Below are 17,951 nucleotides of genomic sequence, written 5' to 3'. Positions count from 1 at the left end.
GTGATGTCACAGGCCCCATGTGAGCGGATTGCAACACATGCAGCTGCCTGGAGAGAGGGAGCCGGTGTCCTACGTCAGAGCCGCCGCCGCGGAGTCGCCGCCGGGGAGGACCAGCCGCTGCCGCCCAGGACTGGGCCCTTAGGTGAGCCAGGGGGAGGGAAAGGCCAGCGACCCCCCACGGCGGGTCGCGCGGGGCGGGAAGAGGAGGGCCTCTCGGGGGTGGCAAGGAAGGGGGCCGCTCTGCCCAGTGGCGGCGCTAACTCTGTGGTCTTGCTGTCTCCGGGCCCCGCCGGGCCGCTCTAGGGAGGAGGAGGCGAGAAGATGGCGGACGACCCCACTGCTGCGGATAGGAACGTGGAGATCTGGAAGATCAAGAAGCTGATTAAGAGCTTGGAGGCGGCCCGCGGGTGAGCGCTGCGTCCGACCCCCCAGTGCCCTCTTGGTACCCGGACCCCTCAGGATGGCCGCCCCCGCGCCGCATGGCCGGATGAGGAGAACCAGGCACTAGTCACGCCCGCCTTCTGGACTTTTGGGTAGTTGTCCCCGACCCAGGGGCGAGGGTCTATGCGACTGGCCCGAGAAGGGGTCCTTCCCCCGCTTGGGGGGCCCGGTCCTGGGGCTCGGACCACTCGACCCCCTCGTGGCAGACTACTGCTACTTTTGTACCCCTCCTAGGCCCTTGAACCCAGCTCCTCCCTCTTCAAGCTCCAGGTGCTGCCACCCAACTCGGGTGCTGTTGAGGGAAAGGGCTCGGCCTTCCTTTCCAAACTACCCTCCCTGATTTCCTTCCTTCTCTCCCTTTACGTTCCTCAGTCAGGCCTCATTAAAATGGCCTCTCCTTCTCGAGCTTCTGGAACTCGGTTGGGTGAAGTTTGGATGGGGCAGAAGGGAGAGGTGGTCAGGGACAACCTCTTTCTGACATCTCTGATTTCTCCCAATATCACTTCCCCCAAATCCTCTAATTAGTCCGGAGCTTCCTGGTTTTAGCTATTCCAGGACCCATCTATAAACTGCAAATGCCAACGTGTGCGGGGAGGGGGAGTAAGGGAGGTTTTGGTTAACGATCTATATCTAAAAATGCAGAATACGGGGCTGTTGATATGAATTGCAACATCAGGGTCCCTTTTGGCCTCTCTGGAATTTCTGGGCATAGAGGTGCCTGATGCTTGCGGAAATTCAAAATTGAATTAGGTGGGCTTGAGTATCCTTTTGTAAGTGTTGATAAGAAACTATAGGTGAGTCCACTGTGGAAAGGGTAATCTAGTTTAAAACTAGCTCTGTATGCTCTATTTTTTTTTTAATTTTTAATTACTCGTTTGGGGAAGCTGTGTCAGGTATTCCTATTTTTTCACCTACTTTATTTTCCTTTCCCGTGGAAACTTTTGACTTATAGGAAGTGGGGGCGGTGGGGGGGGAGAGAAAGTGTTTGGGACATTACTTACTTGTGTGTCTGAGTATTCTTAGAAGAGTGACTTGCCCCAGGCCAGTAAGAAAGTTTTCAGCTTAAGAATTGAACATTTTGGTTTCCAGCCCACGTTTGTCCTTGGTTGGTAGATTTGTAATGATAACATTAAGTTCTTAATTGAAGTGTGCTTAGTTCCATGGAAGGCCCAAGGTTAAGACAGGTTTTAACATTGTCTTTTGTTCTTAATAAATTAGTGACAGTTCTGCTTGGGATGAAACTTCTGAAAGTTTGGTGACTTGGGCTTTTGCTCACTCTAATATGAACTGAAATAGCGTATTTTTTGTTCTTTAAGTTTGTTTTTCTTTGAATAGAATATTCAGACCTAATTAATAATCTTACAGGAATTTGAACACAGATAGTTCTGTGCCACATGATGGAATGAATAATTTTCCCCCACGTGAAAGAAAACTGTACAGGAGGGGGTAATATGGGTCATGACCCATTGAGATGCACTACCAGGAATTAGCCGGGTTCTTTTCTTTCATTAGGATATTTTGTTGTGTTACTTGGATTCCTCAATTGAGTATGGCTTTTATAAATTGCTGTTGTTGCAGTGTTTAAAATTGTCTCTGACCTGTAGATTTGTTCTCTAATTTGGAAGCAGGTTCACACATTAGAATTTATATACATTTTATTCTCTGAAGAAGTCTAGACTATGAATTCACAACTATAATTTGCCTGATGTCCAAATGAAGTAACATTGACAAAATAACTAGCTTAATAAGTAACAGCATTCCTTTCTACTGCTTCAGGAAACTTACTCTTAAATTTGTTCCTAGCCACTTGAAACTTTTAAGCTCCCCTTTAAAATTTTTAAAGGCTTTATTCTTTTGATTAGCAGCGTTTATTAAAGTTTAATTTTTTTCTTATTGATTTTAGAGCGAGAAGAACATCATTTTGTTGTCCCACACATTCATGTATTCATTGTTCTATGTGTGCCTGATCAGGAATCGAATCCCCAACCCTGGCACATTGAGATAACAACACTGTAACCAAGTGAGCTATCTGGCCATTAAAGTTTAAATGAAGTTCTTACACTCAGCTTTTCTTCAACGTGATGGAGTTAGTTTGGAGTTTTAAATGGGAATAAGCTGTTTAAAATAGCTGGGGAATAGTCTTCCTATAAATAAACAATGTGGTTGATAATCATGTCCTACTTTGCCTACTTAGATTTTATTCAGGATTTGCTTGAGCCCATGAAAATTTAAAATCTTGGCCATCTCTAGGTATCAGTAAAGGAGTAACAAGTTTATTCTGTCTGGCTCAGAGGTTTTCCAGTACATACCAATTTCTTTTGGGGAATAGCAAAATTGTATTTTCATGGCTGAGTTGTATTACAGTCAGACTCAGGTTATCATAGTATACAGTGAGAATGCTTTTTCTTCTTTACCCAATGCTAAAATATTTAAGGGGAAATGTAATGGACTTTAAGGACAGACTGAATGGCAAAATGAATCTGTGTTTTCAGGAGAAAAAAGGGTTATGTGGTTATTAGCACTAGATAGAGGTGGATTGAGAGAATTGTGTTGAAAGGAGTGTTACATGTATAACTTGATTTAAATTGGGTGAGACATTAAGTCCCACTTAAAGTTGGTGGTAGTTTCTTCTTGATTTATGATTGCTCCTGGTATACTCTTCACAGTTGGTATAATGAGGACAAATATGTGCATAAGCCAAAACTGGAACTAGGTCCATGAGAATAGAAAGGTGGTTGCAGATATTCTGAATAAGAAACTAAAGCAGGTGAATGGTAGGTGGGGAATTTTGGTTGCTGTTTTTTCCTTGTTTTCTGAGCCAGCAAGAAATAGTATCGGAAGCTTTATAGTTTTCAGGTAATAAAATCATAACCAGAGCCTATTCCATCCAAGGACAATGGTGAAAGTGACAGAGGAACAGACAAGGTTAATTTGGACTCTAAGTTGTGTCTGTATGTGTTAGAAATATTGTTCATTTATCTTCAGCAGGGAACCTTGAATATTTCAGATATAATGAGCTTTCCGACAGATAATCCATGTTTGAAGATCAGTGCAGTTTGTAAACATCATTTGGGTGCCATCTGTGGTCTTTGGGCATTTTTAAAGCTTACTATTTAGTTAAAAATAACTTGTAGATGCCTAGACTTTGAAGGAAGTAGAAATTACCTGGCTGTATATAGCTGTCTTTCCTGCCCCAAAATATGATTGGGGGGTGTGGTGTGTGGATGAGAGACTATTCTCTATTCTCAATAGTTCTGATAACCAGATATGTGGGAGGTTTCCCCATACCAAGCAATACTCCAATTCTTAGTGATCTCCAGCAAAGTGTCCTACAATTCAGTTCACTTCTGACACTGAAATTAGCATCAGATCCCACAAGGTAAAGGGCTCAGTCCCACAAAACTACTCTACTTGAAAACCTGGTCCTACTTCTAACCCACAGGCTATAAATTGGGGATTCAATAATTTGCTGCAGTGGCCCACAGAACTCAGGGAAACACTTTATTTGTGTTTACTGGTTTATTACAGAGGATAATACAAAGGAGACAAATGTATAGCCAGATGAAGAGGTACATATTGCAAGGTTCAGAAGGGTCTGATTGTGGGCACTTATCATACCACATGCTTTTTTTTTTTTTTAATCTCCACAAAATTTCTTACATTGTATTTTATTAAAAGTAATTTTGAGAGCTCATTGAACAGGTTTTGTAAAAATCTTATAGACAAGTAAAATATATACAAGTTGTTAATATAATTTGAATAAGTTAACGTATGTTAAATGTGTTTGAATACCTTCCTTAAGTGAAAATTGTTGATTAAAAACATTAACTTAAATAATACTTGGAATGTTCTTAAGGCAATAAATTTAAGAGGTAGTAAAGGGAAGGGGGGCAAATAAAATTATGGTGGTGTTCCTCAGTCCACTTCAAGTGTCACAGACTGCCTGCCTCAACTCTGAACTTGTCCTAACAGCCCTTGTATTCTGGCATGGTGTTCTATGCACTGTGAACCTAATGAACAATTACTCTCTTTGAATTTCAACTCTTGACAGACTTCTCATTGTAGTAGCAGATATACTTATCCTTCCAGGAAAGGAAGGCCTACTCTGGACACACTCCTAGGTAAGCAAGAGTACCTAATTAGAATACCATTTATGGCCTATTGCAATGTGGGTTATAGGTGGCTGTCCCCCATTCCCACCTTCTCCCCACACACACACCAGTTGGACCCTTTTTAGCAAAGAGCCCATTTTCTTTGAGCTTGGGGTTGAGTATGTGCCCAGTGCAGCCTCTGGTGCTGGAAAGGTGTTCAGTTGTGAGAAAATGTAAAATGTCAGTTTTATAGCAGGACTAAATGGTTTTTAATCCTATTGAAGAGTCAGAAAGAGAAATTTGCCTCTTTTCCCTAGATCTGCTAGAACTGTCCAACTGAGAATTTGGGACAAGAGAAATTTCTTCTGAATCTAACTTACTCTCCAGGTATCTCAGAATAGAACCTCCTGGGATACATTCTGTAGGTGGCTCTTAATTCTTCAGCAGCCTGCTCTCTTAGCGAGGGGGAGAAGGGATAAGGGAGTTTAAAGGCTCTTCTTTGCATCGGGTTAGAAATTATGAGGTTTCTCATTTGAGGACACTGTCCTCAGCATAATGAAGTTCCCTCTGATAACAACTTTATCTTATTGCCACTGGGCACACTTTGAACCCTTGCCTACTATCTGTTAGAAAAGGAAAATTCCCTTTTTTCTTATTTTTGTCATTTTTCCTGAACAGGTGTATTTTTCTTCCTTTAATTTAAATGAATGGAGATCAAGAAAAAGAATGGTTTTGCTTTTATCCCCAACCCAAAATATAATGGAGTTTAATTAAGGGCCATAATTTTATTCTCTTACAGATACAAAGATGAAAACATTAAAATAGACATTAAAGCTTTCTATGTTTTAATCCAGTCCTTCCTCTTTCATCTACTTAATTTGTATGTAATAGGTGCCTTATAACTCTTTATAGGTTTGCTTTGTCCTTTTTTTTAACCCTCCAACTTACTTTAGATCTTTATTTTTATTTTTTATTGATTTGAGAGAGAGAGGGAAACATTGATTGGTTGCCTCCCACATGTGCCCTGACTGGAGTCAAATCAGCGACCTTTCAGTGTAGAGGACATTGCTCAATCAGCTGAGCCACACCCACCAGGGCTAAATCTTCATTTTAACACCAGTTTTCAGACGTGTGGCTTCTCGTCCAATGTATGCTTTGTTTTTACTCTTGTCACAATCCTTCCTACCCAGTTCAGAATGCTTGACATTTTGAGATGCCTGACACTGCTTCTTGTCACATAGATACTGGTTCTGTACGTCTTCTGTTTTCACATTTTCATTTGAATCTCTTAAGGTCATCTTTAGCAGAATGATCCTAGTCAAAACAAAAGTTTGTCTTTTCAGCCTTGCCTGTGTGACTTTGGTTGAGCATTGACCTGTGAACCAGGAGGTTACAGGGCACATGCCCGGGTTGCAGGCTTGATCCCCAGTAGGGGGCATGCAGGAGGCAGCTGGTCAGTGATTCTCATCATTGATGTTTCTATCCCTCTCCTTTCCTCTCTGAAATCAATTTTAAGAAATTTTTTAATTTGTCTTTTTATGCTCTATCTGTGGCCTTTTAAATTAGATTGTTTTCCCCAAACTAACATCTAGGTATATGAAAAATAAAGCCCACAAATGAATTTTTACTAGTAACCAGTTGGCTTACAAACTTCATCAAGCATCTGTTGTGAGTTGGGTAATAGACATTTGTAAGAAATGTGTAATACAGTGAGAATGTGGTCTGACACATAACCCTAGTGTGATGATATGAACCATTTCCAGCCCCATATTAGTAAGTACATAATAACACAGTACACATTGAATGGGTGTAGTATAAGCTGATAATTCAGGTCTCAAATAAGTATGTTGGACATTGTCAGAAACCAAAAGGTGGATATATAGATATATATCTATATATATCTATATTGATTTCCAAGAGGAAGAGAGAGGGAGAAGTAGAAACATCAGTGATGAGAGAAAATCTTTGATTGGCTGCCTCCTGCATACCTCACACTGGGGATTGAGCCTGCAACCCAGGCATGTGCCCCAGCCAGGAATCAAACCCTGACCTCCTGGTTCATAGGTCAACACTCAACCACTGAGCCATGCAGGCCAGGTGAGATGTGTTTTAATCAAGTAATGAAACTAGTTTTCTGAAAAATTGAATAGCATACATTTTAATTCTTACTGCCATTTCTTGGATGAAGAAATTGAAGTACAGTAAGGAACAGTGCTAGATTCTGTTTGTACTTTTCTAATTTTGAAGCCTGTGATCCTAACATACCATACTGCCTTGCTCTTTGATTAGTATTTCTGAATAGAAATATCTCCCATTCCTTTCTGAAAGAAAGACTCTTGTCCAAGGAAATTGGAGTTTACTAGAAGGAGCAGGTGTGCTGAGACCCAGGGGCAAAGATAAAACGGAAACAGGCATGCTGTTTGCAAGTCTATCCTAGGAAAAACTTGGGTACTGAACATGTTTGTTTCTAATGAGAATCCATAAAGCAAGTGAGGGAAATAACTTGCTTTTAAATCCCTCCCCAGAAGCTAATTTGTGTATTAGAAAGATTAACAGGAAGTCTATGGCTTTGTTTTATTTGCTTAGTACTTACATAGTGGTCAAAAAAGATAGAAGCTAGATTTTCATTTATAGAGTCCTGTGTAGAACACTGGTAATGAGTCCCTAATGCTGGTTGTGATTGATATCTCCTGACTTTGCACTGATGTGAGAACACTAGAGAAATTTTCCAGCTTCTGTTGCTTCCCTGGTGGAATATTCCACTAGGTTAATTTTGTAAAGTTGTTGTAATTCTTTTAAGATGAAGTAAATGTCTGTACTTGTAGAAAAAGTAATGCTCCATCAGATATATACATTTTGGGTTTGAATAACTGAGTAATCCTGCTAAGGATGGTACTAAAATGAACTTTGTGAACTTTCTACTGAAAAATTTTGGGACAATTGATTTATTCTGTCCTCTAGCGTAGAGGCTGTTTTATGTTAGGAATTAACCATTTATTCATTCATCAGATGTTTGAGTGCTCACTGTGTGTAACGGAACTCATTCCATAGCTGTAGGCTAAAGCCACTTAAGCTTTTGTATAATATAACTATTTAAAGTTTTAGAGGGGAATGAATCTCACTCCTTTATGATATATTTAAAAATAGTTTCTGGTGTTCTGGCCATATTGTTTTGTTTTTTATTGCTTTCAGAGAGGAAGGGAGAAGGAGAGAAAAACATCAATGATGAGAGAGAATCATTGATCAGTTGCCTCCCACCAGGGATCGAGCCCGAAACCAGGGCAAGTGCCCTTGACGGGAATCAAACCCGAGATTCTTCAAGCCTATGCTCTATCCACTGAGCCAAACCAGCTAGGGCTGGCCATATTGTTTTGAACTACATTTTTGGCTTGGTACTTTTGTTCTGTTGGAAGATTTGGCAAGTCCTCTGATCCAGTAAAGGTGATCCCCTGCCACAAGGTCAACATTTCTCTCTCTCTCTCTCTCTCTCTCTCTCTCTCTCTCTCTCTCTCTCTTTCTCTCTCCCTCTCTCTCTCCCTCTCTTCGCCCCCCCCCCCCCCCGCTCCTTTAGATTGACTTCAGCACCACCTAACAGTGTCTTTTCCCTATGATGATGATTCTTTCTGACTGATTCCATTAAAGGTCAGGGGGGCTAGGGCACAAGGAGCTAGAGTTCCATCTAGTTACCATTTAGTGAAAACTACTATTCATGCTAGGCATTTGATATGTATTATCTTAATAGGATCCTCATGACCTTGTAAACTAAGTAGAAACTGAGGCCCAAAGAGATTTGTGTAATATGCTGTAGGTCACACAGATAGGACAGAACATGAACCCAAATCTGTCTTATTCTAAAACCTTTGCTCACTCATAACCACCTTCCTTTCTGTTCCCATATTCAACCCATATCAAAAAGATTGCTTTAGTCTCAGAATTTTAACTTAGCTTTATGTGTCTGGTAAAAGAAGAAAAATGCAAACCCCACGATGAAGAAAAAATAAAGACAAAGGTAGTAAGAATTGGAGAGGAGCTGATTTCCAGCTGGTGATCCATATAATGTGGCTAGTTTATCAACTCCCAGAAATAATCTGATGATTTTTGTTTTTAATACTCAACTGACGGTATGTTTTTATTGATTTTAGAGAGGAAGGGAAACATTGATGTGAGAGGAAAACATTGATCAGTTGCCTCCCATACAGGCCGACCAGGAATCAAACCCTGATCAAACCTTTTTGGTGTACAGGACGATGCTCCAACCGAGTGGCCAGGGCAACTAAGGTTTAAGTTAAGCTTCGTGGGCCTGAAAAGGATATAGTGGCAACTTTAGCCATCCATATCCTTGGGCTAGTCATCAAGCATTGAGATGAAAGCTTCTTGGAGAGCATATACTTTAAATCCCAACCAGAGAATATAGTAGGCAGTCTGTAAAATGTTCCTGGCCCAAACCTAAAAGTAATTCTATTATGATAAGATGGATGGCAGGGCATTTCATGGGGAATGAATGTTCTAGCTGGAAAAATTTGGACATCTCTGAGCCTTAACAATTCACTGGTTGTTATTACTGTGGTAAATGACAGCAGCTCACCTGCAATCAAGTGGACTCTGAATTTCTCCTTAGGAGGGGAGGAGAAGTCATAGAATCTCTCTGGCTTCAGCAGGCCAAGACTTCTTGCTTAAAGGTGTAGGAAGCAAGTCCGACACATTGATTCTCAATCCTAGTTATGCATTAGAATTTTTCTGATACTATTTGAATCAATCTATTTGAAAATTGAGATTCGCTCTTACCCACAGTTACCACCACCGTCATGTTCCCTATTTAAGAGCTATTGAATTAGGTCTGGCTCAGGGTCTGAGCGTCGACCTATGAACCAGTAGATCACAGTTCAGTTCTTGGTCAGGGCACATGTCTGGGTTTCAGGCTCAATCCCCAGTAGTGTGTGTGTAGGAAGCAGCTGATCAATGATTCTCTCTCATTATTGATGTTTGTATCTTTCTCACCCTCTCCCTTCCTCTCTGAAATTTTTTTTACAGAGAGCTATTGAATTAGAATACAGGAAGAGGGGATCTTTGGGTATTTGATTTTTTTCTTTTTTGTTTTTACTTTTAGAAAGCTCTTCAAGAATTCAGAGTTCTCATGCAAATTGGTCAGTGAACAAGCTGGTGGGAAGCACATTTTTTTACACCTATTTTTCTAAAGTGTTCTTCAGCATTGTTGATGATGAGCTTTCATAAGATATTTACAGGTCAGCTCTGGCCAGGTGGTTAGAGTGTTGTCCCGACATCCCAAGGTTGTGGGTTCGATCCTCAGTCAGGACACACACAAGAAGCATATAATGAATGCATAAATAAGTGAAACAACAAATCGGTGTTTCTTCTTCCCTTTCTCTCTCTAAAATAAATAATTTTTTTTAAGATACTTATAGGTCAAAGAGTGCCTATTACATTTCCTTGTTATGACTGACCATAAGGCACCTTGTATCCAAAGGCTAGAATTCTCTAAAGTTACACATACAAAAAGACACCACAGCCTAGGCTTTGCTCTAATTACCTTGAGTTTTCTTCCTTAGAGACCTTTCAGTAATGGCCATTCAATGACCAATATTTCCATGTTCATAGTGTTCAGGATCCATGGTTGGATTGGATGAGTACCTGATAGGACTACCCTAACCTCCCTCCCATCCATCCTAGAGAGAGAGACTTTTCCTTCAACAGTCTATTTGAGAGTGAGGGAAAGAAAAACTTCAGCTATATGATTTGTTTGTTGTTTTTTAATTCTCTTCCTGAGTTTTGTCTAGTTTTATTTACTCTCCATATTTAGTCTATTTACAACTACTTCCTCCTGTCTCCCAGCTGTTTTATTTCTCAGAAGTTAGTTCTCTGGGTAGAAGCGTTGATGAACCCTTCTTTGATAAGAGAAAGAGTCCCTAAAAGGAGAACAAAAAATAATCTGTGAACAGAGGTCCCTGGAAGCCTTACATTAGCACATTGTTATATGTTGTGTCTTGCTTTGCCAGATTTTTAAAGCCAGTATGTTCACCATTGCTGTCCCTGATAATTCACTAGCTCTGGAATGAGTATCTTTGATTTTGGAAAAGGGATATAGTGACAAAGCAGAAAAGTGGGTGAAAACTATTAAAATTTAAAGAGTGTTATTTGCATACGTAGCCAGCAGCTCCTTGGCTTTATTTCTTGTGTTTTCCTGGGGTTGTTCACTGTACTTTAAAATGAAATTTGTATTCAGCTCCCTTGGTTTTATTTTGGTATTTACACAAACTAGTTTAACAACTTTGATTTGATTGGCTTGCATATAGAGTAAATGAGTATTTATTGTGTTTGGAAACTTTCCTGGGAAAACTTTAATCTGCTTGTATTAAACCCAAGATACAAAACATCAGAAATTATAAAGTAGCCTTTAAATTTCTAAAGTGGAAGCCATTTAGTAATACTTATTTCCTCTGTACCGGTCAGGTGTCTTATAATAAAGATGAATTCAGTAAAGGTTACCCGCAACGCTGTTTACCCCAGATGAGGTAGGGCAAGTCACAAAGGAAAACTAGTGAAAGGTAATTTTTTGAACATTAGTCAAAATTCAGGAGTAAGAGGCCAAGACTAACTTGGAGTAGGGTTTCAGATTAAGCAACTTGGTAGAGATTTATCAAACAAATTTTTGGCAAGCTATACTTCTGAACCTTTATTTATTTATTTTTTAAGAGAGAGAGAAACCTCAATCAGAGATACGTCCATCAGTTGCCTCCCTTACGCACCCTCAACCTGCACCCTTTCAGTGCACAGGACAACACTGAACCACCTGAATCACTCCAGCCAGGCAGCTGAACCATTAGTTAGTTGGAATCCTATAACAAGATTATGTTCTTTGGTATCTTCACTGCTTTGTCCCCTCTAGAAGTTACTTGGATGTGAGTGTAAGGTTGCCCAACTCTGGTGACTCTTCAGTAAAGTTGTTTAAGAAATGCCTATATCTTATTAACTTAGCTATGGTAGAAAGTAAATCATTGCTTATCTTTTTTTTAAATATGCTTCAAAAATTGTTTTATTGCTTTTATAGAGAGAGAAAAGGAGAGGGATAGAAAGATAGAAACATTGATGAGCTGCCTCCTGCATGCCCCCAACTGGGGATTGAGCCCACAACCTGTGCATGTGCCCTGACCATGAATTGAACCAGGGACCTCTTGGTTCATGGGTCCGATGCCCAACTACTGAGCCACACCACCTGGGCAATAGCTGCTTTTTTTAAGGTCTTGCTTTGTCCTCCACATGGTTATTTGCTTTAAGGATTTCCTTCAGGCATTTTGGGTTCTCTCCATTATTTTGTCCCAACATCTTCTCTATCCTCAAATTTTCCCTCTTTTTTGTTTTATCTACACTATTAAAAAAGAAATATGCAAATTGACTGTGCCTCCGCAACACCCATCATCAGCCAATCAGGAATGAGTATGCAAATTAACCCAACAAAGGTGGCGAGTTAATTTGCAGGCGCAGAGCGGTGGGGTGGAACGCCTGTTATGAGGGGGAGAGTAGGGGGCGGAGGGAGCTACAGGAGTGGTGCTCTGCCAGTAGCGAGGACTTGCAGGCTCCTGGGCGGCCAGGAGCAAAACCAGGGGAAGGAAGGCCTATTCTTGCACAAATCTTCGTGCAATGGGCCTCTAGTTTTAGTATAAGCATTTATTTGAACCATACTGATAACATGCCAGGGAGCAAGATTTCAAATTCTCCCAAATGTTCCATCCTTGGGTGTTTTGGTGCCTGTTTGTTTCCTGAGTTATGAACCATTGTTTCTGCTATTCTTGGAGCCCCTTCTCATACCATTCCCTACTGATTACCTTTTTGCTAGTTTCATCTCCTAGGAAACTACTCTGTAAATCAGAGCACATCAGCATTTAGAAATTGAGCCCTTTTGATAAATAACTCCCTTGGTCCCTAAAGATTCCAAGAGCCTCTAGGGTGAAGAAAAATGCTCTTGAGAATTTTTCATCTGAAAGGAAGTACAAGCCAGGAAAGTCAGTATTCAAACTTATCTGTCTTTCATTTTCCCTGTCTTATATATTTTCATACTGTACATTTCCATAAGTTGACAATACCTGTGTAGAGACAGGTAGGTGGTACCTACAGTCTAGACTGTGTTTGAAGTTAAATGTTTCCAGCCACTCCCAGAACAAATTCCTTTTCTCCCTCTCAGCCTATGGGGTTTAACATAACTCCAGAAAAAAATTATCAGAAAAGTTTTTTGGAAATCCCTCTTTAGAAGCCTAGAAAGATAAATTATTGGAAGAAAAGCAGTTTGTTGCATATGATTGCTTAAAAATAGGGTCCAAAGAACACTCACTGACTGTAAAGATCTTCTTTTTTCTTTTTTGTAATAAAACATTTGTTTCATTTGGGAATTCTTTTCCTATCTAGTTCAGAAACTGGAACGAGGCCACAGGTAGAATTTTATTTATGTCTGATCTTTTGATTTTTAGCACTTTGTCCTAGTTTTTTAAAGTTCCTTTAATGTGGTTGTGCTGTGAAAAGTAAAAAGAGTTTAGAGAGCATTACACCTGACTTAATAGGAGTGTGTGTGTGTGTGTGTGTGTCTGCACGTGCACACCTGTGTATGCACACACAAGCAAGGGATCATTCTGGATCACTCTGGTTTGTCAGCACTACAGTGAAATTTTAGTTTGATTTGAATATTGGAAATAACATTTATGTAGATAAAGAAATAACTATGGGTCAGGTTTGGTATTTTGGAGATTTATGTCATATGAGGTAGCTACGTATTATACATTTGCTTGATTCTCTGGTCTGACTAGAATGCTTGCTCCCCTATCCAAGGGGCAGCAGCAGAGCTAACACCATCCTACCTAATAATAGACAAATATGCAAATTGACCATACCTTCGCTATGCCCATGATTGGCCAGGAGGCGTGGGGGGGCAGGACTCGGGGTGGCCGGGGTAGCTGATTGGGCCGGCGGGATGCTGAGCTGCGTCGCCAGCAGCGGCACGAGCTCAGCGTCTGCGCCATGGCTGTGCTGCGGCACAGAAGGGGCCTCTGGGGCAGCGAGCTGAGTGCCTGTCCGCTCAGGCAGCAGACCTTTCAGAAGCCTCCGCCACGCCGGACGCTTCTGAAAGGCCTGGTTCACCAGTGATTGAAAGGAAAGCATGGGAGTTGGGTGCCTGTCCACTCAGGCAGCAGGCCTTTCAGAAGCCTCTGCCACGCCGGAGGCTTCTGAAAGGACTGGTGCACCAGCGATCGAAAGCGTGGGAGCTGGGTGCCTGTCCACTCAGGCACCAGGCCTTTCAGAAGCCTCTGGCGCCTGGTGCACCAGCGGACAGGCACCCAGCTCCCCGTGATCAAAAGCGAAAGCGTGTAGGGGACCCTACACGTGCATGATTCAATCATGCACTGGGCCTCTAGTGCTGTCATTAATCAGCTTGGGGAAAATATCACAAAGGTTATGGAACAGCCTTCTAGATTTTGAGTAGAAACACCAACATTGGGAGCTATAACATGAGCTGACAATCTGGAACTAACTGTTTTTGTTTTGCTTTGTTTTTTGCTGTTGTTAATCCTCGCCTGATATTTTTTCCCATTGCTTTTCAGAGAAAGTAGGAGAGAGAGACAGACAGACAGACATCTGTGTGTCTGACACATCGACTGGTTGCCTCCAGCACACGCTCTGGCTAGGGGGCAGGGATCGAACTCATGACCCTTTGCTTCAAGGGCCTATGCTCTAACCAGTTAGGGACACAGGCCAGGACAGAACTAACTGTTTTGATAGTGGAAGGACCAGACAGTCAGTTTGTTTGCTTGTAAAGAATGTGTCTGACCAGAGGACCTGTGTGATTTACCACTAGGAGCAAACTTTCAGAAGGCAGGATCTTGTGTAAATTAGGTCCTATGACAAAGCTAATATAGGGTTTCTTCTAATGTTTGTTATTGTCCCCCTGACTGTGCTTCTTCGCTTCTTTTTATTAGTCACTTGGCACATAAGCCATTTGACTTGATCTTGTATCCATCTTTCTAATTTCTTTTTCTTGGCAACTTCTACTGGACACTGGATATATGTAATTAGTGGAAAACTTGGCTGTTTGTTTTAAGCTGCGACATTTTATTTATTAATTTATTTTAAATCCTTGCCCGAGGACATGCTTAGAGAGAGGAAGGGGTAGGGGGAGAGGTGAGAGAGAAACATCTTATCAGTTGCCTTCCGTTCAGGGATCTAACCGGCAACCTTTTGGTGCACAGAACGATGTTCAACCAACTAAGCCACTCCAGCTGGGCCTTAGTTGTACATTTGTTTTTAATGTGTTTTTGTTGATTTTAGAGAGGAGGGGGGGCGGACATTAATTGACTGCCTCCTGCACCCTCCTTTCCCCCCCCCCCCCAATTGGGGATGGAGCTGCAACCGGGCATATGCCCCAACTAGGAATTGAAGCAGCAATCTCTCTGTGTACTGGACAAATGCTCAACCAACAGCCATACCAGCCAGGGCCCTTAGGCGTTGTTTTGTTTTGTTTTGTTTATTGAGTTCAGAGAGGAAGGGAGAGGGATAGAGAGATAGAAACATAAGTGATAAGAGAGAATCACTGATCAGCTGCCCCCTGCACGCCCCCTACTGGGGATCAAGCCCACAACCCAGGCATATGCCCTTGGCTGGAATTGAACCCAGGACCTTTTAGTCCGCAGACCAACACTGTATCCACTGGGCCAAACCAGCTAGGGCCCTTAGGAGTTTTTGACAGTCTTCCCAGTTTACCTAAAGACACCCTTGCTCTGGCTAGGTAGCTCAGTTGGTGAGAGTGTCGTCCCCATACACCAAGATTTCTGGTTTGATCCCTGGTCAGGGCAGATAAAAGAACCAACCCATGAGTACATAAGTCAGTGGAACAACAAATCAGTGTTTCTCTCTCTCTCTCTCTGTTTCTCTCTCTCTCGCAAATCAATAAAAAAATTTTTTGTTGTCATTGGTTTTTTTGTTGTTGTTAATTCTCACCTGAGGATATTTTTCCATTGATTTTTTAGAGAGAGAAACATAGCTGTGAGAGAAACACATTGATTGGTTGCCTCCTGCACAAGCCCCGACCAGGGCCCAGGCCAGGGAGGAGCCTACAACCAAGGTAAGTGCCCTTGACCGGAATCAAACCTGGGACCCTTTGGTCTGCAGACCGATGCTCTATCCACTGAGCCAAACTGGCTGGGGGGGAGGGGGGAAAGGCTCACCTGTTTCCACATGATACTAATACTTACAATGATTAAACTTATCATAGCCTTTTTTAAAAAAAGATGTTTTTATTTTTAAAACTAGTGGCCCGGTGCACGGATTCGTGCACACTGAAAGGAAATTAATTAGAAGAAAGATTTTAATATTGCTATTCGCCCTTTCTCTATAATAGAAGTGTCAGAGATGAAAGAAAATTAGTAAAATGTATATGAAAAATCCTATATAATAAAAGCCTAATATGCTAAGTGTCCGACCGTTCATTCGACCAATCACTATGATGCACTCTGACCACCAGGGGGCAGGCGCTCCCACGGTCCCTCCCCAACTCCCAATTGGGACTGGGCGAGACGGGCCAGACACACCCTGGAGTCCTCCTGTGGGCCCTCCCTGGCCCCGATTGTGCACCAGCCGGGTCCCTTGGCCTGGCCTGTGCCCTCTCACAATCCGGGACCCCTCTAAACAAATGTACAGAGGGGGATGTCAGAGAGCTGGTTTTGTCCCAGTATCTGCCAGCCAGGCAGGGACCCCCCACCAGTTCATGAATCCATGCACTGGGCCTCTAGTAATATATAAATTGGTTAATAAATAAATAATAACATGATATAACAGTAACATTGATAAAAACAATGACTGATAAATTGATTAAACTGGCAGACGGAAGGAGGGTCGGCCACTTAGCCTTTTTTATATATATAGATTTTTTTTTATTATTGCTTTCAAAGAAGAAGGGAGAGGGGGAGAGAGAAACATCAAATGAGAGAGAATCATGGAACAGCTGCCTCCTGCTCGCCCCACAGTAGGATCGAGCCTGCAGCCTGGGAATGTGCCCTGACCGGAAATTGAACCTTGACCTCATGGTTCATGGGTCAGTGCTCAACCACTGAGCCACGCCAGTTGGGCACTTGTCTTAACCTTTAAGGTCATGATCTCTGAGAATCTCAGAAAGTAACATGTAGAAAACATTTTGTAAAATGATACCACATTTCTTGATATGATTTGCTCATATCAGATCAATTTTTGCCTTCAACATATAAATTGGCTCAATTTGTACTGTAGATATTGTAAAGAAGCCATATTTATGGCTTTTAATTTCCTATGTATAATATGTGTGGTATAGATTTGATTCTGTTTATATTGCCATTCATTCTTATAAAATTGATTTTTAAAAGGTTAGTTTTTTAAACATAAAATTAACAATTTATTGTTAATTTAGTAAACACAAATTATAACATTTCTTGAAAAAAAAAACATTCCTTAGCTTTCCTAGTATGCTGTCAGGTTAAGAGATCAAGAGACCTTAAACGGAAGTATCCTATAATGTAGTGAGTCTTTGCCATAGATTTTTTTAAATAACAGCTTTATTGAGATAATTTACATACTATAAAACTTACCCCCTTTTATTTATTTTTTTATTGGTTGAGAGAGAAACATCAATTAGTTGTTCCACTTATTTATGCATTCATTGATTGCTTCTTGTATGTGTCCTGGCCTACCCCCTTTTTTAAAATTTATTTATTTATTTTTTAACATTTTTATTGATTTCAGAGAGGAAGGGAAAGAGAGAGACAGACAGAAACATCAACGATGAGAGAGAATCACTGATCAGCCATCTCTCGCATGCCCCCTATTGGGGATTGAGCCCACAACCCAGGCATGTGCCCCCTGACCGGAATCAAACCCAGGATCCTTCAGTCCGCAAGCCAACGTTCTATCCACTGAGCCAAACCAGCTAGGGCTGGCCTATCCCCTTTTTAAAGTGTGCAATTCGCTTGGGTTGTTTCTTCAGAGTTATGCAACAATCACTGCTGTGTGATTTTCATCAGCCCAAAAAGAAACCCCCCATTCCCGTTACCAGTCATTCCCTATTCCACCTTGGCAATCACTCCTTTCTCTGTGTCTAGGTTGCCTGTTCTAGACGTTCATGTCCTTTGCCCGCTTTTAATTTTGGTGTGAAGTCCACCTGATCTAAATAATCTTATAAATAGAAATTTTCCATGCTGTTTGGGTGTTAATGAGAGCTCATTATATTTGCATTTCTGAAACCAAGAAGAAAGATGAGAAAAGCACCTTAAGGAATGCAACTTACAGGAACCTTTTTTGAAAAGGAACCAGGTGAATGAACTCCCCAGGTGATTTTGTGCAATCAAGATTAAGAGCTTTATTTTAAGGGAAGTGTGTGTTGTAGCTCTGAGT

General features: G+C 41.4%; 1 protein-coding gene across 1 annotated transcript in view; it reads left to right on the top strand.

Annotated features, from left to right (window-relative positions):
• ETF1 (eukaryotic translation termination factor 1) overlaps positions 1-17,951 on the top strand; it is a 30,399-nt gene continuing 12,448 nt past the window's right edge. The window contains exons 1-2 of the mRNA XM_079771148.1: positions 1-142; positions 304-407. Coding sequence (XP_079627274.1) covers positions 322-407 — 86 coding nt within the window. The 5' untranslated portion in view covers positions 1-142; positions 304-321. The remainder of the gene's footprint in view (positions 143-303; positions 408-17,951) is intronic.

This window comes from Cnephaeus nilssonii, assembly GCF_951640355.1.
Source record: "Cnephaeus nilssonii genome assembly, chromosome: 5".
Taxonomy (NCBI): domain Eukaryota; kingdom Metazoa; phylum Chordata; class Mammalia; order Chiroptera; family Vespertilionidae; genus Cnephaeus; species Cnephaeus nilssonii.
Note: the sequence above shows the minus strand (reverse complement) of the source record. Positions and strands in the feature narration are given on the sequence as shown.